A 25465-nucleotide genomic window follows, 5' to 3' on the forward strand; every position below is an offset into this window, starting at 1 on the left:
GGGGTGGGGCAGCAGTGGTTTCCCTTCCTCAGCCCCATTGCTGCGGCCCATACCCCAGGTAAGGAGCTGAGTCTGGCTTGTTTGATGCTTTTAATATCATTATTTGTGTTACACGATACACAACCAAGGATGATGGTCAATACTGCGATGGAAATGTTAAAAAAAATATTATACACGGCTCATGTCTTCCACACACCTTCTTGGAAATAAATTAGTGAGCACGGAGAAACCTGGCTGGGTGGCAGCCACAGCCGAGGGTGGGGGAGTGTTAAGGCAGTATCTACAAGGGGTGGGGGAGCAGGGGCAAGCTAAGGCCCTGGCTCTTCCCCTTCAACTTCCAGACAGGGAAGGAGGAACTGTGTGCTCTCCTCGGACTCAGAAGCTACAGGCCGCCAGCTTCCTACCCCTACCCGCTGTGTATATACCACCTCAGTCTACAGCCCTCGCCTGCTAGTGTCCTAGTGTGTCCGTGCAGAGGGCGCTTTCCCATGGCGCTCAGGGCCACAGACACTAAGAACCCCCACAGGAAGTCGGCAGCAAAGGCGGCCATCTGAAGAGAGGAGGCACCTGTGTTCTAGAAGGGTGAGTCAAAGAGCCCAGTGGGTGGGGTGGTAGGGGTTCTAGTTCTGGGGCCAGAGGATGGGTGGTGGGGTGCTAACCAGGGCGGGCAAGGGGGCTCAGATGGGGACCACTATGGGCCTTGTGGCCCCCGCAGATGCTTTCTGGCTTCCTTCGGCATTTTCTCATTATCTAATGAGGATCTCTGCACTGGGGGAGGTGAGCTGAGCTGGAGGCTTGGGGACTGGAAAGTGTGCAGCCCCCGGGTGTGGTGGAGGGAGAGGTGCTTTCCTTCCTAAGCCAACAGCTCTTCTTCCCACCCCACTCCAGCTCCCAGCTCCCAGCACTGGCCCCAGACAGTGTACCGATGTGAGCAGAACCCATGACAGAAACACCAGCATGTGTGGGGTGTCAGCAGAAGGCTCGGAGAAGCCACACTTCAGCCACATTGGCTCCATGAGAGGAGGGCACAGGCCTAGCAGACTGAGACTGTGTGCGCTTTCAGTTATCTTCAGCCATGGGAGAACCTACCTCTTCAGTGAGCTGCATCCTCAGCCTTCCTCCCTCAGAACAGCATCACTGTGAACAACACACACACATATACACACACACAGACACACATACACACACCGACACACACAGAGACAGACAGACACACATACATACACACACAGACACAGACACACACACACAGGTACCCACACACAGACACATACACATACCGACACACAGACAGACAGACAGACACACACATACACACACACACAGGTACCTACACACTGACACACACACACACACACACACACACACACACACACACACACACACACACACACACCTCAGGGTGCCTCCTATGTGAGTTCAAAGACACACAGATCTCCTCACAGTCCTCTGCAGAAATTCCTGTAAAGAATTCCTTCAGGTATGAAAAGGCTTTGTCAGTAATGTCAGCTATTGTTTATTTTCCAGTTGAGAGACTTGAAGCCCTGGAGAAGCCTGGGAATTGCTTAAGAGCTCAGGGAGCATGCCAGAGCTGGGACCAGAAGCCAGGCTTCTGATGGCCTGCCAGGCTATGCCCTCGGTCCACTGCATTCCCAGCAGCCTTTGACACAGTTAACGGACCACAGTCCTTTCCTCATCACAGACACCCACCAGGCTGATCTGGACAGACAGGTTCAACACATACACACACACACACACGCACACGCACACACACACACACACACGCACACACGCCTTTCTGGAAGCCAGCCTCCTGGACCTTGGGCTAGGGTGAAATGGGGACGCCACATTGGCGGCCAGCCTTATCTCTTGCTTTCAGCCGGGAACCAATAGACAGAAGACTGAGGGGTAGGGATGAGGCAGAGGGACAGCCACATTGGTTAGAGGCCGGGAAGAACAGGCTTCTCTCTGAGGCCCATCTTACCCTCTCAGCCCTCAGAAAGCAGGGAAGCAGGGGACAGAGGGAGGGAAGAGGCTGTGGTCTAATGGGGGGCACAGCTTTGCCAGGCTCCCATCTGAAGAAGATGAGAGCAGAACACACACAGGTCCGTGGGCTGGCACGAGGGTGGGGAGGCGCTCTGAGTGTTGAGAACTGCGCGGTCATTGGGGCCTTCGCTTCTCCAAACCCCTCTTCTTCCTTTCCGGGGTGGGCTTGGGGGATTTATGGCTTCACCGGCGTGGGGCCAACCCCCCCCCCAGGCCTTGTGATTCCTTCACTGGACTGCTTACAGCTGGCCTCTGGCCTTCAGTGCTGCCCCCTGACTACAGCGTTGGGAGGGGTGGCAGGGGGCTTGGGTGTAGTCCCCCTAAGTAACTGAACAGTGCCCGCTCCTCAGCCCCGGGGCTGGAGACAGACCCGGTTTCGGTTTCTCCGGCTCCATGAACACACAGAGGTACACGTCCTACCATAGGAGGAAGCAATGACTGTTACGAGGTTGGCGGCTGCAAGGGGCTCGGAGCTGGGGACCAGTGGACCAGCTGGGTAACAGGTTGCCCCCGCTGCGTTCCACCTGGCCCAGGTCAGCACTGCCCAGTGTGCCGCGGCGACCCCGCCCGCTACTGGATGTGGCAGGCGGTGGAGGACGTGGCCTGGCAGCACATGCAGGTGGGGTTCACAGACTTGGGGGGGATGAGGTCAAGGTCCTCGTCGTCGGGGATCTCGTCTAACCGGTAGCCGTCCTTCAGCAGCTGGATGTTCAAATCTTGGTTGATCTGCTGTAGAAAAGGCTCGCGTCAGCTGGAAGCACATCCCTCTGGGCTGGGGCCTCCACTACCTCCCCAGGGCCACCAGGACAGCTCCCATCTCATCCCAGGTCTATTTCAAACTCCAGCCCGGCTGAGTCTCACTTCCTCCAGACAGGTCTTCTTAAGGCCCTGCCCAGTGCAAGGTCAACTTCTCACCTCTGTTCCTGACTCTATTCGGGGTTTGCCCAATTTGGACTTCAGGTTCGCTCCTGTAAGCTGTCGCCTTACTTCACACCTGTTCTATTTCAGAACTTCGCTTTAATAGCCTCGGCCTCACTGCAATTCAGGTTAGTGATTTCTTCCCAAACTCTCCCAGCCCAGGCCTGGCCTCATGCTGCTGGTAGAGGCAGCCCCCAGGCCCGCCCCGCCCTGGTCTGTGGAGGAAAGGGGTGGAGCCTCACCTCTGCAGAGGAGTAGCCAGAGGAAGAGTATCTGGACATGTCAAAGTCATCATCGCTGGCCCAGGAGAGAAGAGGAGAGAGAGGAAGTAATTCAGGGAAATTAAATAGAAAATTCTCTGCATCTTTGCCATACCCGCCCCCCTCCAACAGTGTGATTTAAATAACCTGTGCTCATTATGCAAATATATGTTTGCAAAGGCATGTTTCCTAGCTCGACTTTAACTGAAGTGGCTTCTTAAATCCCTTCTGGATAGAACTGCTTCCACCTTTTCCTTCTGCCTCATTCTCATGTTCTTGTTTTAATCTTTCTGCTCCTGGGTTCAACTCACCCTGGCTGTTAGGATCTTCCCAAAGTCTGTGGCTAAGAGGATGCTGCCCTGGAACAGGGCTCTTCCCTGAGATGGGGGAGGCATTAGGCATCCCATTCTGCTGGCCAGAGACATCAGGGTCCATCATGGAGCAGGCATGCAGCAGCTCTCCCATGCTGGCCCCTGCCCTCTCCCTGCCCACCCTAAAACCAACCACCAACCACAAACCAACCAACCAACCACAAACCAACCAACCACAAACCAACCAACCACCAACCACAAACCAACCAACCAACCACAAACCAACTAACCAATCAACCACAAACCAATGAACGAACCAACCAATCACAAGCAAACCAACCACAAACAAACAAATCATCCCCCTTGGAAAATTTCACCCATGGAGAGCTCCCAACTATAGGACACACCACTTCTGGCAATATGACAGGTGTGTCCTATACAGCCCATCTGTGCTCACGTAAAACCATGTGGCTTCCCAGCTTCCCCAGAAGCCATACGCACCTGTCTGTGTCAAGAGCTACCAGTGGCTTCTCATCGGGGCTCTGGTCAAGCGAGGAGTAGCCTTTATTAGGGACGACCAGCCTGGGTAAAGAATTGGGGAGTTGGAGAGTTAGCTGGAGCATATACACAAGGCAGAGGACTGGGTGTCCCACCCACCTCACTTGGCTCCTCTCCCCCTCAGCTCTCCCAAGGAGGGAGAGGCCTGGACCAGCAATGGTAGGTGTTGGCAGGTGGGGTCCCGCTGGGATGGAGAGGCTGCCTACCTCGTCCGGGCCATAACGTTGTTCTTCTTGGGTTGCTGGTTGACAGGGCTGCCCATGCTGCCATTCTTCAGGGAGCCCTTCCGGGCCAGCTCCCTTTGCTTCTCTGCAGAAGGACATGGGGAAGAAGCTGTGTCCTGCCCCAGGGCCACTGTGCCTTGCAGCGTGGGGCAGCCTGACCTGGGGTAACTTCCCTACTTGGGAGAGCCCGTGGACCCCCAGGCACCTGATGCTTAGTGGACGTGCACTTGGCTTTATGTAACTCGAGGCAGATAGTGCAGACGGAAAGAGGGGCTGACCCCTACTTTGTGAGAACCTCAGTTCCTATGCCAGGCAGCCAGTGTGTGCTTGATGTCAGGGAAGGCTGGTGAAAAGGAGGGAACACAGAAGGCTGAAGCAGAGAGGCCTTTCTGGAGGGAGAAGGAAAGTATGAACGGAAAACAGCCATGAGGTGAGTGTAACTGTGGGTGGGATGGAGGGGAGGGGAGGGGAGGGGAAGAGTGACGTTGGGAAAGGAGCCGTTTACTCAGTTAATTATTCACCTAACAAACACCAGAATCTCACTTCCGCATCAAGCGCTGTATCACAGGAATGGAATGCTCCCGGCGGCCACAAACTCAGAGCACACAGAGAGACCCCCTTGGAAACACACAACGACAACAACAAGCCTTGGCCATAGGACTGAAGCTCTTGGATTAGTGTGGATGGAAAAGGAGCCATTGAGGGTTTCAAAGTGGGAGAGACAGGGAGGGATCGTGGTCAGGGCAGGGGCAGGAGGCTGGGGAGCCTGCAGCCTGCAGTCTGCAGGGGCTCAGCCTGTAGTGTGCTGTGGGGCTGGACATCTGGCGACCTGCTGCGTGGTACACGCCTGTTACTACCAGGAGCTGCCTGAGTCTGGAAGGAGGCTCAACCACTCACGTCAATTAGAGCCAAGATGTAGGAAAAGGGCCTGTTCTATGACAGAAACATGGAGGAAAGATGTCTGATAAAAGTTGTCTCTAGCATAAAGATGGGAGGAACCATTACAGCACCTGTGACTCACTTGAAAATGTTCTCTGATTTCCATGTCTTTGAAGCTCTCATTTCCTACTCTCTTTGCCTCTTACTCTAGTTGACTTTCCCAGCCCCTTTTCAGCAGGCAGCAACGGTCATTACCACATCAAGCCTCTAGGGGGTGCAATTTGCCTTAAAGTTCTTGGTGATTTTCTTAACCGCCAATTGAGACAAGTTGGGAATGTTTTTCAGCCTTAGTGGTAATACAAGGTGAAGGGAATAAAAAGGCTATTTTAAAGGCATGCTAAGTTTGTTTGAAATCATGAAAAAACCACAGACAATAAGCTGACAAGGCTCAGACTGTGGACTACTATGCAGCCATTTAAAAGAATGACGTCATTCTCTATAGGGGCTTCCAAACATACGCAGGGGAGGGAACAAGGCTCACAAATGTGTACAGTGTGATGAGGCTACAGGGACTTGGAGTTGTTACCTCTGGAGAGAGTAGAGAATTTATATGCATTTAAAATACTTTCATTGTTGCATAAACCATAATGCTGTACTCTGAATAGAATGTCCTAGGAGGACAAACAATTCCATCAAGCGAACTGCTGCTGTTCTGTTTAGAAAACCAACCCGAGGGGCTGCCTGGACGTGGTCTAGAAGGACAGAAGCAAGGTCTGCTTTATTTTTTTTGAACTGACTAAAAGAACAGGCTCTGTGGAAAGGAATTCTGACAGCTGTGGAAGGGCGGGGCTGTTAGGAGGTCAGGGAGGCTCAGTCTTAGCTGAGGAAGAGCGCAGTTTTAGGGGGCTGAGGAAGAGCACAGTTTTGGGGGGCCGCAAGAGCCTGACTTCTGAGGGAGATGGCCGCAATGATGGAGGAGCTGAGGACAATAGCAACTGGTATTTGTTCTGCTCCCTTGTGTGTGACATGTTAGAATTTTTCTTCAGGAAATCAACCTTTTGGTGGAAGTCTGCTGTCCATAGCAGCTTTGGACCAGCAGGCTCTCCCATGAGCAAGAGGGAGAAGAACTGCAGCCACGGCTCTTTGGGCCGCTGTGGGAGTCAGGGGATTTCAGAGCAGAGAGTAGACATCAGAGCAGACATGGAACGCTCCCCAGGGGAGGTGATGTCATATCTGGAGAGGGGTTCTGGGGTAGGATTGGACAGTCTCCCCAGACAGAAGTCACCCAGGGCCTGAGACCTATTCCTCAAGCACAGCAGCAGCTACCCTGTCTTTGGGAGGCAGGTTCCCTTTGTGTGTTCTGGGTTTCGATGATTTACACTTGCGGCCACCCCTAGAATGCCTGGGCCGTGAGTAGCCTCAGGGATGTCCCCTAGAGCTTGAGGATCCTGCGGAGAACTGTCCCTGCCTGCTCTGTCCTGCAAAGACACGAGGTGCCTGGGAGTGCCAGGGACTTACCTGGAAGAGGTTCGGTCTTGGAATCATCTAGCCTGAGCTACTTTAACTGCAGCGCCTTGTAACCCAGCCCACGAGCAGCTTGTCCCCACATCTCCCGCATGGGCAGCCTGTTCCCACATCTCCCGCACGGGCAGCGTGTCCCCACATCTCCCGCATCCCCCAGACACACTCACCCAGCTTCACCTGGAGCGGGGATGGTTTGTAACTCATGACTACTGACTCACCCTCCCGGGCGTCACAGTCTCCATCTGAGATAGAGGCGGCAGCTGGGTCCTGTTGGGGAGAAGCAGAGCGACAGCGAAGTATTAGCCTGGGACCCCAGAGGTTGCCCTGAACCCCGAAGCAAACCTTCTCATCTGCCCTCTGCGTGTCTGGGAGCATATACTCTACGAGCAGGCCAGTGTTCAGGTAGGGAGAGGGCAGACTCATTTACTGTGACCCACGTGGAAGAGCCAAGACGGCATCCTACACACATCCAACAGGAGTCCTGTGTAATCCGGGCTGCTCCACAAAGCCCATGCAACTGCCTAAAACCCACAGCTTCCTCTATAAATTCTCATACGAGCTGTCTGGTTCTCAGGCTTTTATGAGTATTTCTTTCTTTTTTTATTATTATTAATTTATTCTTGTTACATCTCAATGGTTATCCCCTCCCTTGGAGTATTTCTTAAGAAAAGGGTCGGTCTACATCCCTTTCAGCGTACTGGTGGATTAAGGCCAGAGCAGGTGCTCCCTGAGAGCCCTCTGTCTGTTTCCTCTTTGCAGGATCCAAACCACTAACCGGCCAATCCAAGCAAGACCTTGAGACTAGCCAAGGACTGAGGGGGGGAAAGCAAACAAGGACTTCTGAGGTTCCCAGACGAGGCCTAAGAAGAGCCTCCTGGGAGGCTGGCGGGAGTGGTGGCCGAGAAGACAAAGCTGACAAGCCAGCAGGTCACCCTGAACCACAACACGACACGGCAAGGTGGGGAGGCGTGCAACCTTGGCAACCTTCCTTGCACTAGCTCTCCCTCGCCTCCAGCTCTGGGCCGGCCCCTATGCTCGCCACAGTCCTTAGCTGGCCTCTCTATCTGTCCAAAGCGCCTTCCCTGTATGAGACCCAGGGCCCTGGCCCACCCTGTCTCATGCCACCTGTACTCTGAGAAGGTAATCCAACTCCTGTTTTTGTTGGGGAGATTGAAGAGTTTATTCATATCAAGCAGTATTTGCACCTAGATTTGAGATGTTATTGTTTTACAGTCATTTCTCTATTATAGGCAACATATGAATTTTGTTGTAATTCTTTTTCTGGAATAAAAGATCCTATCAATATTTTTCATAATTGTCAGATTCATAATTTTAGAGGAAGCTAAAAATGTGCTTCTCTTAGGATGACCAACTCTTATTTTTAAAATGTTTTTACCCTTAGGCCTGTAGAATTGGCTCAGTGGTTAAGAGCACTTGTTCTTACAGAGGACCTGGGTTCTATTCCCAGCACCCACACATGTGGCGCACATACCTACATGTAGACACAAGACCCATAAAGTAGAATAGATTTTAGAACGTTTTTACTCTTGGAGAATCTCATACAAGGTGCCTGATCATACTCGGCCCCACACCCCCCAACTCTTCCCAAGCCCACTCTTCCATTCTCCCTCCCTCAACTCTGTGTCCCTTTTCTTTTCTTAAAAAAAAAAAAAAAACCAAAACCAAAACCAAGAGGCCGGGTGTGGTGGTGCACTCCTATAATCCTAGCACTTGGGAGGCAGAGGCAGGTGGATCTCTGTGAGTTCGAGGCCAGCCTGGTCTACAAACTGAGTCCAGGACAGCAAGGGCTACACAGAGAAACCCTGTTTCGGGGGAAAAAAAACAAACAACCCAGCAGTTCAGTTTGTGCTGATTGTATACCTGGGTATGGTACCATCCACTGGAGCATAGTTGACCACAGGTAGACATACTCTTAAAGAAAAAAATGGCTCTTCTCCCATCCCAGAATCCATAAATTGCCTACAACTCCTCAGTCAGGGCCACAGGACCGACTGACTTGATCCGTGGCGGGTGTGTGCTGGGGGGGGGGGGTGCTGTGGCGGGTGTGTGCTGTGGGGGTGTGTGTACTGTGGGGGGTGTGTGCTGTGGGGGGTGTGTGCTATGGCGGGTGTGTGCTGTGGCGGGTGTGTGCTGTGGGGGGTGTGTGCTGTGGGGGGGGTGTGCTGTGGGGGGTGTGTGCTGTGGGGGGTGTGTGCTGTGGGGGGTGTGTGCTGTGGCGGGTGTGTGCTGTGGGGGGTGTGTGCTGTGGGGGGTGTGTGCTGTGGGGGGTGTGTGCTGTGGGGGGTGTGTGCTGTGGGGGGGTGTGTGCTGTGGGGGGTGTGTGCTGTGGCGGGGGTGTGTGCTGTGGGGGGTGTGTGCTATGGCGGGTGTGTGCTATGGTGGGTATGTGCTATGGCGGGTGTGTGCTGTGGCGGGGGTGTGTGCTGTGGGGGGTGTGTGCTGTGGGGGGTGTGTGCTGTGGGGGGTGTGTGCTATGGCGGGTGTGTGCTGTGGGGGTGTGTGCTGTGGGGGGTGTGTGCTGTGGGGGTGTGTGTGCTGTGGGGGGGTGTGCTGTGGGGGGGTGTGCTGTGGGGGTGTGTGCTGTGGTGGGTGTGTGCTGTGACGGGGGGTGTGCTGTGGGGGGTGTGTGCTGTGGGGGTGTGTGTGCTGTGGGGGGGTGTGCTGTGGGGTGTGTGTGCTGTGGCGGGGGTGTGCTGTGGCGGGGGTGTGTGCTGTGGGGGTGTGTGCTGTGTGGGGGTGTGTGCTGTGTGGGGGGTGTGCTGTGGGGGGGGTGCTGTGGGGGGTGTGTGCTGTGGGGGGTGTGTGCTGTGGGGGGGGTGCTGTGGGGGGTGTGTGCTGTGGGGGGTGTGTGCTATGGCGGGTGTGTGCTGTGGGGTGTGTGTGCTGTGGGGGGTGTGTGCTGTGGCGGGTGTGTGCTGTGGGGTGTGTGTGCTGTGGGGGGGGTGTGCTGTGGCGGGTGTGTGCTGTGGGGGCTGTGTGCTGTGGCGGGTGTGTGCTGTGGCGGGTGTGTGCTTTGGGGGGTGTGTGCTGTGGGGGGGGTGTGCTGTGGGGGGTGTGTGCTGTGGGGGGTGTGTGCTGTGGGGGTGTGTGTGCTGTGGGGGGTGTGTGCTGTGGGGGGGGTGTGCTGTGGGGGGTGTGTGCTGTGGCGGGTGTGTGCTGTGGGGGCTGTGTGCTGTGGCGGGTGTGTGCTGTGGCGGGTGTGTGCTTTGGGGGGGTGTGCTGTGGGGGGTGTGTGCTGTGGGGGGTGTGTGCTGTGGGGTGTGTGTGCTGTGGGGGTGTGTGTGCTGTGGGGGGTGTGTGCTGTGGGGGGTGTGTGCTGTGGGGGGGCTGTGCTGTGGGGGGGGTGTGCTGTGGGGGTGTGTGCTGTGGGGGGTGTGTGCTGTGGGGGGTGTGTGCTGTGGGGGGTGTGTGCTGTGGGGGGTGTGCTGTGGGGTGTGTGTGCTGTGGGGGATGTGTGCTGTGGGTGTGTGTGTGCTGTGGGGTGTGTGTGCTATGGGTGTGTGTGTGCTGTGGGGGGGTGTGCTGTGGGGGGTGTGTGCTGTGGGGGGTGTGTGCTGTGGGGGTGTGTGTGCTGTGGGGGGTGTGTGCTGTGGGGGGTGTGTGCTGTGGGGGGGCTGTGCTGTGGGGGGGCTGTGCTGTGGGGGGTGTGTGCTGTGGGGGGTGTGTGCTGTGGGGGGTGTGTGCTGTGGGGGGGGGTGCTGTGGGGGTGTGTGCTGTGGGGGGTGTGTGCTGTGGGGGGGGTGTGCTGTGGGGGTGTGTGCTGTGGGGGGTGTGTGCTGTGGGGGGTGTGTGCTGTGGGGGGTGTGTGCTGTGGGGGGGGGTGCTGTGGGGGGTGTGTGCTGTGGGGGGGTGTGCTGTGGGGGGGTGTGCTGTGGGGGTGTGTGCTGTGGGGGGTGTGTGCTGTGGGGGGTGTGTGCTGTGGCGGGTGTGTGCTGTGGGGGGGGGTGCTGTGGGGGGGTGTGCTGTGGGGGGTGTGTGCTGTGGGGGGTGTGTGCTGTGGGGGGTGTGTGCTGTGGGGGATGTGTGCTGTGGGTGTGTGTGTGCTGTGGGGTGTGTGTGCTATGGGTGTGTGTGTGCTGTGGGGGGGTGTGCTGTGGCGGGTGTGTGCTGTGGGGGGGGTGCTGTGGGGGGGTGTGCTGTGGGGGGTGTGTGCTGTGGGGGGTGTGTGCTGTGGGGTGTGTGTGCTGTGGGGGATGTGTGCTGTGGGTGTGTGTGTGCTGTGGGGTGTGTGTGCTATGGGTGTGTGTGTGCTGTGGGGGGGGTGTGCTGTGGGGGGGGTGTGCTGTGGGGGGGTGTGCTGTGTGGGGGTGTGTGCTGTGGGGGGTGTGTGCTGTGTGGGGGTGTGTGCTGTGGGGGGTGTGTGCTGTGGGGGGTGTGTGCTGTGTGGGGGTGTGTGCTGTGGGGGGGTGTGCTGTGTGGGGGGTGTGTGCTGTGGGGGGTGTGTGCTGTGTGGGGGTGTGTGCTGTGGGGTGTGTGTGCTGTGGGGGGGTGTGCTGTGTGGGGGGTGTGTGCTGTGTGGGGGTGTGTGCTGTGGGGGTGTGTGCTGTGGGGGTGTGTGCTGTGTGGGGGTGTGTGCTGTTGGGGGTGTGTGCTGTGGGGTGTGTGTGCAGGTAACCGCAGCTGCTTCGAGTTCGTGAGTCCAGAGGACACTTTTGGGTCTGTCCTCCCTGACCCGAAGGACCCAAAAGACCCAGGACAGTCTCTAGCATCTCGTCTTCCTGCCTCCTCTTCCTCAATGGTCCCTGGGCTGCATTTGTGGCTGGGCATTCCACCTTCTCTGCACTCTGAATTAGGCACCAGGATGACCAGTACAATAAAGGTGCTGTCACCTTTAACTGGGGACTACAGAGTCTCCAACCGGAGGTCTGAGGACTACTGCTTGTTCTGTCCTTGAAGACACAGACAGACAGACAGTCAGACAGACGGGCAGAGAGAATGCTCCAGGACTGCCTGGTGACCCGCTTAAAATGAAGTGAGGCATAGAGAAGTGGCACAGTGACTAAGCACAAGGACCAGGGTTCAAATCCCCAGAGCTCAGGGAAAGCCAAGAGCACGGAGTGTCTGTAACCCCAGTGTTCTATGGTGCGGGACAGAGGCCCAGTGGCTGGACTCTGACAGTACTCTCAGGCCACGGGGTGAGCTCCCGCCAAGACATCCAGGGGGAGGGATTTTCAAAAGGAAAACTCTGTAGGCATGCTGGTGGCACCAGTGCCAGGAAGGATCCAGTCATTTCTAGGCTCCTCAGTCACACACAGTCCTTCATTCTTTCTGTAACCGTCGAGTGGGACACACGGCACATTCACCTGGAGCTGATCTTTTCTATGTCTATCCACAGGTCTTTGTCTCCTCAGCAGGGCCCCACCCTTCCGACTCCATTTTCTTCTTGAGGAAACTTGATGCCTCCTGCAGTCTGGATTGACATTTTATACTGACGACTCCTACACTGTGGCCCGTTGGTTCTCTACCTGCTCCCTGACCCTCTGCCTGCCGCACGAGAGTTTGTGCTCACTGTCTTTTCCCTGAGGCTGACTGCAGAGATCACAAACCCCGGACAAGTGGGGCTATGACACTGTCGCAGCACAGGCAGGTGCATCAGTCTCTTCTCTGGGGTGGATGTGACGTGTGATGCAGAAAACCCAGGAGGGACAGAAGCGGGGTGAGGACTGGGGAGCTGTTGAGCAGCTCTGGCCAGTGACCCCATTATAGTAGTTCCTGGTGGCATCTGATCCCGAGCGAAACCATAGGATCAAAGCCCTCGGCTGAGAGGCTCCACGCCAAACCCCCTCCCCTCCCCCGCAGGAGCTTCTCCGTCAGTGTCCATGGTAGAAGGCCATTTAAGCGGCAACTACAAAGGCCTCTGGCACAGTGCCACCAAACACTGTGGACTTCCTGAGTGTCTTCTCTGAAAACGCAGGCGGTGCACCATGACCGTAGTGTAGAGATTAAATGTAAAATATTCATGAACAGAAGTAGCAGAGAGGACTCAGGCAGAAGGAAGCGTCTGGCTTCAAGAATTAGAGAGAATTTAAAATGCCCCCAAAGGACTTCCAACAGGCATTAGCTAGATCCGGGAACCAGAGTGGGGATTAACAAGATTATTAATAAACACTCGACAGAGACAGACCTGAAATATATCTCTAACAGCAATCCATGCCTCTACAACCATCAAACAAATCCTCCAAAGGCTGTAGAGAAGATTGATAGCCCGGGCTACAGGCTAACGGCAGCACACCATCAACACAGGCAGCGGGGAAGCAAAGCGCCAGAAGGAACGCCATCCTGGGCTAACATGGTCCACAGCCCTCATTCAGCTGCGCCTTGGGTGGGGCTGTTACAGGGTGCTGGTTCCCTCCAATCGAAGAAACCCATTGTTACTTCAAGTCTATATTAGCCTTTCTGCAACATTCTGGTTAGCAAAAGGCAACAGGGTTTGTTACTTAAGGGAAAAACCACTAAACACAGCCCTAAGCGACCTCGCCGGGTAAAGGTGCTTGCCACCGGCCTGTGACCCACGTGGTGGAAGGCGAGAACCAACTCCGGCAAGTTGTTCTCTGACTTCCACATGTGGCAACTTCCCACCTCTCACCAATACATCAATATGATAAAAATACAATGTTAAAAAGCAATTGATTTAATCCACTCTAGTCTTTTAAAATACTTTGTGGAAATTACAGAAAACAATGATAGTGAGATTCTGTGTCTGTGTGTGTGTATCTCTGTGTGTGTATATCATATGTCTGTGTATATGTATGTATTTGTGTGTGTATGTATATGTGTGTATGTGTGTATATGTCTGTGTGTGTATGTCATGTCTATGTCTGTGTGTATATGTATGTGTGTATATGTCTGTGTCTGTATGTGTGTGTTGTATGTATGTGTGTATATGTGTAACATACGTCTGTGTGCATGTCTATGTGCATGTATATGTGCATGTATGTACATGTATGTGTGTGTATATATCTGTGTGTGTATATGTATGTATGTATGTGTATGTGTGTATATGAGCGTGTGTGTGTGTGTGTGTGTGTTGCACTCACTTGTGCTTGTGCATGTAGAGAGGCTGAAGGGTCTCTGCTGAGTTGCTGTTTCTGTTTCTTTCTCCCTGAATCTGGAGCTCTGCAGTTAGACTAGACTGGCTGGCAGGTGAGTCTCCAGTACTGGGCTTACAGACATGCACTGTCACACCAGCTTTACACTGGTGCTGGGAATCTGAACTCAGGTACATATTCTTACACAGCAAACATTTTGTCCATGACCTGTCCCCTACCCTCTACCAATTCTTTATTAAAAAGAAAACTAAATACACATCACAGAATCATCAATACATTAAGCAATTAGCTGGAAACCACATAAAGAAAACAGTGTTGTTTTAAAGAGAGGAACACAAATGTCAACAGCTTTCTTTGAGGGCTACAGAGGAAAAGCAGGCAGATGGATAGACTAATAGGTTTTAAAAAATGTTCACAATACAATTAAAAACTCGGGTACAATGGCCTGCCAAAGTTCTTCTTTTGCTGTGTATTTGAATTCTCTCACAATAAAACAAAAAGGTGCTTTTCATATAAATAAATAAATGAATAAAATAAGAAAAACTGAGCTGGGCATGGTGGCGCACACCTTTAATCCCAGCATTTGGCAGACAGAGGCAGGTGGATCTCTGAGTTGGAGACCAGGCAGCTTTTGGTCTACAGAGATAATTCTAGGATAGACAAGGCTACACAGTGAAACCCCATCTCAGAAAAACAAAACAAAAACAAACAGAAACCTCCTGCTGGGGAGGGAGATGGCTCAGCAGTTACCAGCACGTGAAGGAAAGCTGGGCCCAAGGAGGAACTGAGGAATGCAACGGCCTGGCTTGGAAGGAAGATGCTAAGGAGACACTAAGACTTGGAGCAGAGATGGTCTCTGGGTGGCTCTTCCTGTAGAGCCACAGGTCAGTCTGCTTATGCATCCCTTCCCTGGGGCTGATTTGGTTCCTCCATGGTCCCAGCTGCCTGGCCTTGTCACTGCTGGCAGCTGGGGTAATGGGCAGATAGAAAGCTAAGCTGGGACCCTCTGGTGAGCAAAGAGTGGGTGTGACAACAGGCTGAGTCCTCAGGGCCGTCGGTCTTAGGAGAGACAGGCCTGGGAAGTGACAGGACAGAACGCCTGCCTGGACAACCATCCAGTCTGCTGCAGAACTCTGGACAGCAAAACCAAAGCATGAAAGAGACTGGCTTTGTGGTTTCTCATGCAGCTCCATGAGCCTCTGAAGCTCACAAGTGTGACTGCTTCCTGAATATTCACACTACACCTCTCCTCCACTGGGAAAAGGCTTGAGTGGTGTGGGCTCACTTTCAGTGCTAAGGGGCTATCTCATAAAAGGTTCATCCGATCTCTCTTTCTCTCTCTCTCTACACACACACACACACACACACACACACACACACACACACACACACACTCTGAAGGCAAGTTCCTGGTCTCAGATCCCAGCCTCACCAATTACTAGTAGTGTGATCTGGTTCCTCAACTATAAAGTGAGATGGATTCTAATGTGTACATCAAAGACTTGTGTGAGGATTTACCGCTTACTATAGTGTATGCTGAGCAGCACACCTGCGTTAGCTATAAAGGTGCTATTGTTAAGCTCAGCATGCTGTGGGAGCCCACAGCTGAAGTTCTGGTACCATACAGTTGAAATGTGGCTTCTATGTGGAGCTACCTCTGGGAAAGATTTTCTCTCCACAGGGTTAGGGAAGGGCCTGGCTAGGGGGTGGTCTGTCTTCTTCCACCATGCTACAATGTCCTTATTCATATCAACACTAGTCCAGGTATCATAGAGATAAATAGAAAATAGACCTAACTTCAAATAATTATCAATCAAAGTAAAATGAGCCACAAAAAGTAGGAGTTGGGTGTGGTGGGGCACCTTTAATCCCAGCACTTGGGAAGCAGAGGCAGACAGGTATCTATGAGTTCCAGGCCAGCCTTGTCTACAGAGCAAGTTCCAGGCCAGTCTTGTCTACAGAGCAAGTTCCAGGCCAGCCTGGTCTACAGAGTAGGTTCCAGGACAGCCTGGTCTACAGAGTAGATTCCAGGACAGCCTCATCTACAGAGCAAGTTCTGGGCTAGCCTGGAATACATAATGAGATCCTGCCTCAGAGTGACAAAAAAAGAAAAACAAAAAACAAACAAACAAACAAAAAAACAAAGAGAGCAATGAGGTGACTTCAAAATAGCCAATCGGCAGTTCCTGGAAGAGCTTAGGGACATCTGCAGAAGTCCAACAGCCTGTGGCTGGCAAAGCACTTCCTAGCATTTTGCTTTGGCTGAAGCCCAGAAGGCAGAAGTGAATAAAGCTGGTGGGATTAGATCACAGCGGGAAGTGGGTCCTGATTCTGATTTTATTCACAGAAGATAGTGGGGAAAGCAAACTTAAGCACAGGAGTGACGTGAACATACTTGAGATGAAGGGCTCTTTATAGCAGCCATGTGGGAGATATGTTGAGAGAATGACACCAGAGGTAGATAATTCATGCCAATGAGACAGAAGGGACCTAAACCAAGTAGGAGCAGAAGACAGATGGACAGAAGGACACCCTGAAGACAAACGTGCATGAGGAAGTGTTGATATGCCTCTGGTTTTCTGTCTGGAGTATGTAGAAAAGAAATACTAATTACTCCAAATATGTAGGGGAGGAGGACACTGCCAGGGAAAAGCAGGTCAATTTATTTGTGGGTATGTTGTGTTTGGTGGTGTGTTGTGTTTGTGGGTATGTTGTGTTTAGTGGTGTGTTGTGTTTGGTGGTATGTTGTGTTTGTGGGTATGCTGTGTTTGTGGGTATGTTGTGTTTGGTGGTGTGTTGTGTTTGTGGATATGTTGTGTTTGGTGGTGTGTTGTGTTTGTGGGTATGTTGTGTTTGTGGATATGTTGTGTTTGGTGGTGTGTTGTGTCTGTGGGTGTGCTGTGTTTGTGGGTATGCTGTGTTTGGTGGTGTGCTGTGTTTGTGGGTATGTTGTATTTGGTGGTGTGCTGTGTTTGCGGATATGTTGTGTTTGGTGTTGTGTTGTGTTTGTGGGTATGCTGTGTTTGTGGGTATGTTGTGTTTGGTGGTGTGCTGTGTCTGTGGGTATGTTGTATTTGGTGGTGTGCTGTGTTTGCGGATATGTTGTGTTGTGTTTGGTGGTGTGCTGTGTTTGTGGGTATGTTGTGTTTGGTGGTATGCTGTGTTTGGTGGTGTGCTGTGTTTGTGGGTATGTTGTGTTTGGTGGTGTGCTGTGTTTGTGGGTATGTTGTGTTTGGTGGTATGTTGTGTTTGTGGGTGTGCTGTGTTTGTGGATATGTTGTGTTTGGTGGTATGTTGTGTTTGTGGGTGTGCTGTGTTTGTGGGTATGTTGTGTTTGGTGGTGTGCTGTGTCTGTGGGTGTGCTGTTTGTAGGAATGCTGTGTTTGGAGTGTCTTTGGGGAAGCAGATGGTATCACTAGTCAGTAGGATTTGAGGTTTGGGAACCTAGGGGAAAGGTGTGGGTTGGTCATGATGGAAGCTCAGCAGGATGCATCTTCCTGGAGAGAATGGGCAGAGTGGAAAAAACAAGCGTCAAGGGTGGAACCTCAAGGAGCATCCAGTGTCAGTGAGCATGTGACATCAGTGAGCATGTGACGTCGGTGAGCATGTGACATCAGTGAGCATGTGACGTCGGTGAGCACGTGACATCAGTGAGCATGTGGGGGAGGCTGGGTTGTACAGCAGGATGAGATGCAGAAGTAGGAAGGTGTAGAGTCTCAAGTGCCCCAAAGAGGGGCCTGGCTCCCAAGAGAAAGATTAAACTTAAAAACAAGGAAGTCATAGGCAGCACTGGACACAGTTTTAGTTGAAGGATAGGAGCTGAGATCTGGTTACAAGGGGTTTGGAGGGAACATGATATTGGAAAGTTGAGGTAGTGGGGAGAAGATGTGAGGGAAGACGAGTGGACAACAGCTGGAGGAAAGGCAAGGTTGTAGGAGTTCTCTAATGCTGGGGACACGTGACCACTGTCCCATGTTGAACCGAACGCTAGGCATCTAAAGAGACCGTGATGCAGCATAGTGGACTGTCTAGAGAGACAGGGGCAGAGCTTGGACCAGGGGAGGGAAGCGCTTTTCAGAAAGGCCAGGGAGGTGCTGCTGCAGGGAGATGCAGGTAATTTGGGGTCCGGGAGGTCAGTGGAAAGTTGAGGGAGTCCATTCCAAAGGCCTTATCAGGGAAAGGAAGGGGGTGAGCACCAAGGAGCAGGACAGGAGAGGCTGCTTGACCTTTCAGCAGTGCAGTACAGCCGCGGGGAATGAAGGTGCTCTCCGCGGTGCTGAACAATGGAAGGGCTCATGTTTTGTGTACTGCGCATGCTTGGTTCAGGTAAAGGAAGTACTTAGTCTTAGTTTCCCACAGGGAACATACGTCTTCATTTCCAAGCGTCAACTCTCAGGAAAAAGGAGGCTGAGCTGGACTTCGAATGAAGTATGAAGCAAGATGCCCACAGCAACACCATGTGACCTTTCTTTACAGAGCATGCAGTCAATTTTAGAGGAAGCTGGAGAAGGAGGTTCAGAGTTGGGAATGCTTAATGGATGCTTCTGGAATAGTCATGTATTCCTGGGTGAAATCAGGAGGGAGAGAAACAGCATGTCAGGACACTGGGGTCAGCGAAGATAAAGACCCGGGGAGGCCTCGGCGCAGGCCACTCTCTGACAGGTAGGCATATTGATGAGGGATGACCAGCTCTGCCCTTGTCACGGTTTGTCCAGAAAGCAGTTCAGTAGTTGCCTATGGATTTAGTACTTTTGTTTAGGCTTATACTTGTCCCCCAAGATAACTCTTGGCAGTGGGTAGAACTAGAAATATTAAGATATACTTAGAAGAGGGCTAGCAAAAACACCTTAACTTCACTGAGTGCCCACTGCTGAGAAACCATAGCTCCCATTTGTGTCTCTCAGTTCCTCTCTAGAGCTAAGGAGCTGGCCAAGACTTCTCTCTTTTAGGGACACATGAAGGTCTCTAGGGATCCCATTTACAGGGAAAGACAGAGACTCTTCATGGGTCAAGGTCTCCAAAGGACTGGAGGGGATCAGGAAACATAAGGAAGACACTCCCTAATGTTTTGGGCTCTTAGAAAGAGTGGGTATATAGAAGGCCTGAGTTTGGGGCAAGGGCACAGAATCCCCGGCTCAGGGAGGCTTCTCTTACTAGTCTAAGCCTCCAGTCTCCTGAGTTTTTCCTCTAATAAAACACTCAATTTGCTAGTGACACAAACCTCTAGTCCCAGCACTTGGGGACGCAGAGGCAGGCGGATCTCTGTGAGTTTGAGGCCAGCCTGGTCTACAAAGCAAGTCCAGGACAGCCAAGGCTACACAGAGAGACCCTGTCTCGAAAAACCAAAATCCAAACCAAATCAAAACACTCAATTCAAACAAAACCAACATATTGACCACTCTGTCTGTTCTGGGCTACAAGCTAATGGGAGAATGCAGAAGAAAGCACTCATACATACCACACTTGTCAGAGTACTTGAGGGTTAAAACATGCACAAGTGCACATAGGTATGCGCCAAGGATTCTCATGTTAGAGCTGAAGTCGAGGAACTCAGGTTGGTCATGTAAGTAAGGGTGTGTGTGTGTGTTCTGTTTTTTTTTTTTTTTAAAGACAGGATCTCCTCCACAATCCTGGCTGTCCTGGAACTGGAACTTGCTATGTAGAGCAGGATGGCATTAAACTCACAGAAGTCCATCTGCTTCTGCCTAGCTTTTTTTGTTTATTATTATTATTATTGTTGTTGTTGTTATTGTTATTATTATATTTTTAGACAGGTTCTTGCCAGGTAGGGTCTTCTGACTGGCTTGGTATTACCATATATTCCAGCCTGGCCTCAAATACTCAATAATCCTCTTGTCTCAGCCTTCCAAGTACTGAGACCACAGGCGTGTGCTACTATGTTCACTATCTTTCAACTGCCCCATTTACTACCAAACACAAGCACCAGTGAATGCTGGTGTCTTAGAAAATACTTGTAAAAGATTATCTGTGTGTGTGTGTGTGTGTGTGTGTGTGTGTGTGTGTGTGTGTGTGTGTACATGGCAAAGGATGGTTTGCAGGAGTCAATTCTTTCCTCCACTGTATAGGTCTCAGGAATTAAACTTGGTGCATCCAGCTCAGTAGCAAGTGCTTTACTAGCTGAGCCATCTTGCAGGCCCAGGCCTTAGTATATTTATTATGATATCTGTCACTGAAGAACCAAAATGGAGGAGAGTGCTGCTGACCCCAAGCCCAATGTAGCCCAGGCTGGACTCAAACCCATGATCCTATGGCTGTCTACAGCAGGCTAGGATTACTGGCATGTGCTGCCATACGTAGCCTATTCTGTATTTTCAACAGTCAGTATCAGGGGGGCTAGAGAGACAGTCCCACGGGTGACATGCTTGCTGTGCAAACGAGAGCATCTGAGACTGGATCCCCGATGCCCACAATGAGAAGCAAGGCATGGTGGCACATGCCTGTAGCTCGGTGCTGGGAAGGGGAGATACGAGGGTTCTGGGGGATTCCTGGTCAAACAGTGAGCTCCAGGTTCAGAGATGACCCAGTCTCAAAAAATACGGTGAAAAGTGACAGAAAACACATGACACCAACCTCTAGCGTCCACATGCATGGTCATGCACACATGCATACACAGTGTATACACACACATGTAACATACACAAATTAGCACCGGGATGTATTTAGCTCTCCATATTCTTACATAGCGTGTGTAGCTATCAGTTTAATGGCAGCATAGATATCCACAGGGAGAGTACAATAATTTTGTAATCCTTCAGGTTGACATTCAGGATGTTTGCAATTTTTCACTATTGCAAATGATGCCACACTAAAATCCATTTGGAACCATTCCACAAATAAAGTAAAATTACAAAGTCAAAAGCATGAATATTTTTAAGGTTCTTGATATACATATTACAAACTGTCTTCCCAGAGGATTGTTCCAATTTTACAATGCTTCAGTCATGAGTGAGAGTATGGCTGGCTTTTAATATTTTATTTCACACTGCGTGCCAGGGAATTCCAGGCCATCAAACCTGTCCATCATCTTCCAAGAGAGCTCCAGCCCTCATTTTCCTGTCTCCCTCTGGGGAATCTTCTCTCAAAGAACAGAATTTCCCTTGGGGATCACCTGACAGACAAAATATTCTTGACTTGAAGCTATCAATGAGGAACAAGAGGAAGGACAGGTCTGTCACCCTGAAATTTAGGGAAGCACTAAGTAGATTGGCAGAATTGCCTGGTGGCTGGCCACAACACTCAGCGTTAGGTCCTTGTTCACCCAGCACACCAGCCCTGAGGACCATGACTGCAATGGCAGAGCCAGGAGGCAAACCTCACAGAGCAGTTCCTTTGCTTTCAGGGTTAGGCCAGGAGAACTAAGCAAAATGTCCTAGAAAATATAGAAGCTTGTGTGGCAATTCCCACATCAAAATTTAAACAAACACTATATTATGGTGTATGTGTGTTCGTGAATGCACTATTGTATATGTGTGACTTGTGAGTGCTCTATTATGCGTGTGTGTGTATGATGTGTGAGTGCACTATTGTTGGAGGAAGGTCTAACTGTGTTCTCATATGCTGATTTCAGTGCCTTGAGATCTGGTACCGCCCTGCCGTGGGCATTGTTATGAACGTTTAACCATCTCCTGTAACCATGCGATGACAAGGAATGTTCCCCAATTACCCCTGATTGGCTAAATAAAGATGCTGAAGCCTATGCCTGGGTAGAAGAGAGGGAGGCGGAGTTTTAGGTTCCTGGGCTTGGGTGCAAGAGATGAGAGGAGCGAGGGGAAAGCAGAAGAGCAGCAGGAGGGGAGGAGCCACCATAAGACAAGAGGCCAGAGAGAGAGGAGCCGCCATAAGACAAGAGGCCAGAGAGAGGAGCTGCCATAAGACAAGAGGCCAGAGAGAGAGGAGCCGCCATAAGACAAGAGGCCAGAGAGAGAGGAGCTGCCATAAGGTGAGCATGTGGTGAGCAGACTGATGGAACAGAAGCTGTCCATCCCCAGAGTCACCAGATTGATAAGTGATTAGTTTTTAGGTTGGTTTCAAATGTATTAGGATTGGAATAGCTCAGCATCTGGCCACCATAGTGCTTACAGCTTAATAATAAATCACAGTCTCTCTGTGTCAGTCATTGGAGAAGTAGCTGGTTAAAGAAAACTGCTGCCATAATATTTTACTGCATTGATTAATATAGAAAGAATAATTCATCTTCCTATACACTATCATGAATGTACGTATGTATGATGCGTGAACACACTAGTGTGTGTGTGTGTGTGTGTGTGTGTGTGTGTGCACATGTGGAGGTCAGAAGACAAGTGTGTGGAATTGGTTCTCTCCTTTCCCCTTTCTTTGTATTCTAAGGATCAGACTCAGGTCATGGTCTCATGTCACAAGCACTTTTACCCACTAAGCCATCTCACCTGCCATACTCTTTCTCTTTTTTTCTTAATTTTCCTTCTTTTTTTTTTTTTAATTAAAAAAACCTGTGAATAGGTATTTTGCTTGCATGTGTGTCTGTGTACCACACGAGTGCCTGGTGAGGCCAGAAGAGGGCAAAAGATCTCCTGGAACTAGAGCAACAGATGGCTGTGAGCATCTGTGTGGCTACTGGGAATTGAACCTTGGACCTCTGGAAGAGCAGCCAGTGCTCTTAACTACTGAGCCATCTCTCCAGTCTCTTTCTTTTCTTCCTTCCTTCCTTTTTTTTTTTTTTTGAAATGGGGGTCCTATGTAGTCCACGCTGGCCTCAAACTCACTGTGTAGCTAAAAATGACCTTGAATTTCTGATGCTCCTGCCTTCACCTCCCAAGTGCTTAAATCACAGTCATCACCCCCATGCTCAGGCCTTTATATATTAGTTTTCAGAAATAGCTATAGGGTGGATACTTGAAAGAAATGCAAAGTCTAGGGCCAGGGAGTTTATTGTTTACTTTTGTATGTGTTCATGCATGAATACATGTATGTGGGCACACATATGCATGCAGATGTGTGCACATACACGTGAAGGCTAGAAGTTGACATCAGACGATCACTTTCCATCTTATACATCAAGGAAGGGTCCTTGGCTGACCCACAGCTCACCGACTTGGCTAGATCAGGTTAGGTAGCCAGTTTTGCTGGAGTTCCTCATTTCCACCTCCCAAGTGGTGGCATCGCAAGCCTGCTGGTCATGAATGTGGAGCTAGAGATGCAAACCCTGGATCTCAGGCTTGGGGAGCACTTTACCTGCTGAGCTGTCTGTAGTGAGGCTGTGTGTCTCCAGGTTGTTTGTCCTGTGGTCTCTGATAAAGGGTCTCCCCAGGCTCGTGGCAGATTGTAGTCTATCCCACCTCACCCACCACTCCATGGCTGCTGTTGTGTCACTGACTAAATAACTCAAGGGTACAATCTCATGCCCGAGGCATCCATAGGAAGGAACTATGAAAGAAAACCAACTTCTGTGATCCCTAAGCCTTTGTGCAGTTAACCCATACCTCAGAGAATGCCTTTGTCCTGACCTCATTCCTCCACCACAGTCCCACTCCACCATGCAGTCCACAGCCCTGGTCTCCTAGGCCACATTATATATGACAGACCACCTGGGCACCGTGAGGAGCAGCCTGACTCAGTGATTACAGACTGCAGCCTGGCGTCTGCAGCTCATCCCAGGTCCCAGGTGATGGCCATGTTAGGAGCATGCTTTTGAATGGCAGGGCTCTAGGTCAGGCCTTCCACACATACACCATCCCCAGACAGTCTCACAAAGATTCTTGAAGCCTAGTCCTACCCTGGCTACATTCTTAGTGGTAAAAGGGGACAGTCATTGACAAAGCAGAGGGAGGACAACTTAGGAGTGTGTTGGGGAGGCAGCTCGTAAGTGTTCTGGCCAGGCCACTACAGAGCTGCTCAGAACAATCTGTGGCTCTTCTACAAGTCAATGCACCCTCAGTCACTGTCACTATATTACTATAGGCTACATCTATGGCCATGGCACTAGAGGCCTTATCTACCTCATTCATCCCCCCCCCATCCTCCCCAAACCAAGTAAGTCCTACTATTCTCATCTTAAAAGTAAAAAAAAAAAAACCAGGTTGTATAAAGTACTCACAGTCATACCTTGAAGATGATTTGAACCCAATTTGTTCATTTTTCATAACTCTCAGTCCTTGCCTCAGGAGAAATCAGGTAAGATTATAAGATTAATGCCATGCCAGAACTTACAGGGCAGTGGGATTTGTCTTCCAAAGCAGTCACTTGAAAGACTGGCACCTAGTCTAGGCAGGTCTTTTATGCTCAACACACACTTGAAGGCCTTCTTTAGAAGATGACATTAGACGCTTTTTAACTTCCTGTTGAATGGATTCTCTACTGGAGGAAAATATTGTCACTCCTGAAGCAGCCAATAACTGAAGATCACACACAGACACACAGACACACACACACACACACACACACACACACACACACATACACACACACACACACACACCCCACTCAGGGAATGGAGAAAGACGAGCAGCCCAGGGGAGGAAGCCAGAAGGCAGCATAGGCTAAGATGGTGGGAAAGATGACAAGAAGGTTGAAAGGGCTCTTCAGCCTCTGTCAGGCTGACCTGGGAAGAGTGCTGTGAGGGCGTGGTAAGGATGCTAGAGCTGGAGGCAGAGAGAAAAGAGAAGAGGCATTGGAAGAGGTGTAGGAACTTGAGCAAGGGTGGACACAGGTTAAGAAAGAGGGCAGAGGGAAAACTTCTTGGCGCCATGGCTGCTGGGCTTGAGGAGGAGGAGTGAAGAGCCATGCAAGGAGAAGCAGCTGGCTTGGGAGACTAAGAGAATGCTAATGCCCCCATACGACACAGAAGGAAACAGGTCAGTTGTGCTGCCTCTATGCAGGAGGCGGTGCTTGTTCAGACATTGGAAGGGACAGAGGGGGAAAAAAAGCCACCTGAAGCGCATCAACCACAAGGAATGGACAAAAGACCTGGGGCCACAGTGACATGAACGGGGAGGGGGGCAACAGTGTCTGGGTTCTAAGAAGAGTAATGGAAGACAGGAGCCAGGACCAGAGTCCTGGGTGGAGGTGGTGGCTTTTACCATATGACAGGAGAGGCTGGTAGAGAGGTGGGTCAGTTGTTTGAAGCTGTGCAGAGAGAAACCACAACACATAATTTTCACAATATCTTTATTTTCAGTAATTACAGATCTGAACCCTGTGAGGACTAAGGCTTCCCACAGAGGGATGCCCACCAGGAGCAAGTTCACTAGGGGCAGGTTGGCTCTTTTTTAGGAAGTGTGGCTAAGGCAAGGGAGGCTGAGCAGGCTGTGACCAACCTACAGGTGAGCACAAGTGGTGAGGGTGGTGACTTGACTAGAGTCCCCTGACAGCCTTGGGCCATGCTCCCCAGCCTATAGGAAAAAAATGCAGGCAGCAACAAACTCTTGGGGCAGGGAGCCAATGCAGACTTCAGGACTATCCTGGGAATCCAGGACAGACAGAAACAGTGACTTGATGCCCCAGAACCTGGAAATTACATACAACCAGACGGAGGCTCAGCTTGGGAAACTATTCTCTGATCATGTTTTCTTACTTTTAAAGCTGGGAGTGATGGTGCATGCCTTTAAGGGAGGCAGAGGATCTCTTCGAGTTTGAGGCCAGTTTGGTCTACAGAGAAAGTCCAGGACAGCCAGGCTACA

At 51.3% G+C, this 25465-nt stretch overlaps 1 protein-coding gene across 6 annotated transcripts in view; it reads right to left on the minus strand.

The window, feature by feature from the left end:
* Positions 1-77: 77 nt before the first annotated feature.
* The window catches only part of FAM219A (family with sequence similarity 219 member A), a 56011-nt gene continuing 30623 nt past the window's right edge, over positions 78-25465 (minus strand). For 2 of the 6 annotated variants that reach the window (XM_084789741.1, XM_084789739.1), the window contains exons 2-6: positions 6888-6987; positions 4300-4402; positions 4037-4117; positions 3207-3261; positions 78-2775 (exon numbers count right to left, since the gene is read on the minus strand). In XM_084789741.1, coding sequence (XP_084645867.1) covers positions 2617-2775; positions 3207-3261; positions 4037-4117; positions 4300-4402; positions 6888-6987 — 498 coding nt within the window. In that variant the 3' untranslated portion in view covers positions 78-2616. The remainder of the gene's footprint in view (positions 2776-3206; positions 3262-4036; positions 4118-4299; positions 4403-6887; positions 6988-25465) is intronic. The other 4 variants (XM_084789744.1, XM_084789742.1, XM_084789740.1 and 1 more) reach the window with 3 other exon arrangements.

The sequence above is a fragment of the Acomys minous genome (genome assembly GCF_964271855.1).
Source record: "Acomys minous genome assembly, chromosome: 1".
NCBI lineage: Eukaryota > Metazoa > Chordata > Mammalia > Rodentia > Muridae > Acomys > Acomys minous.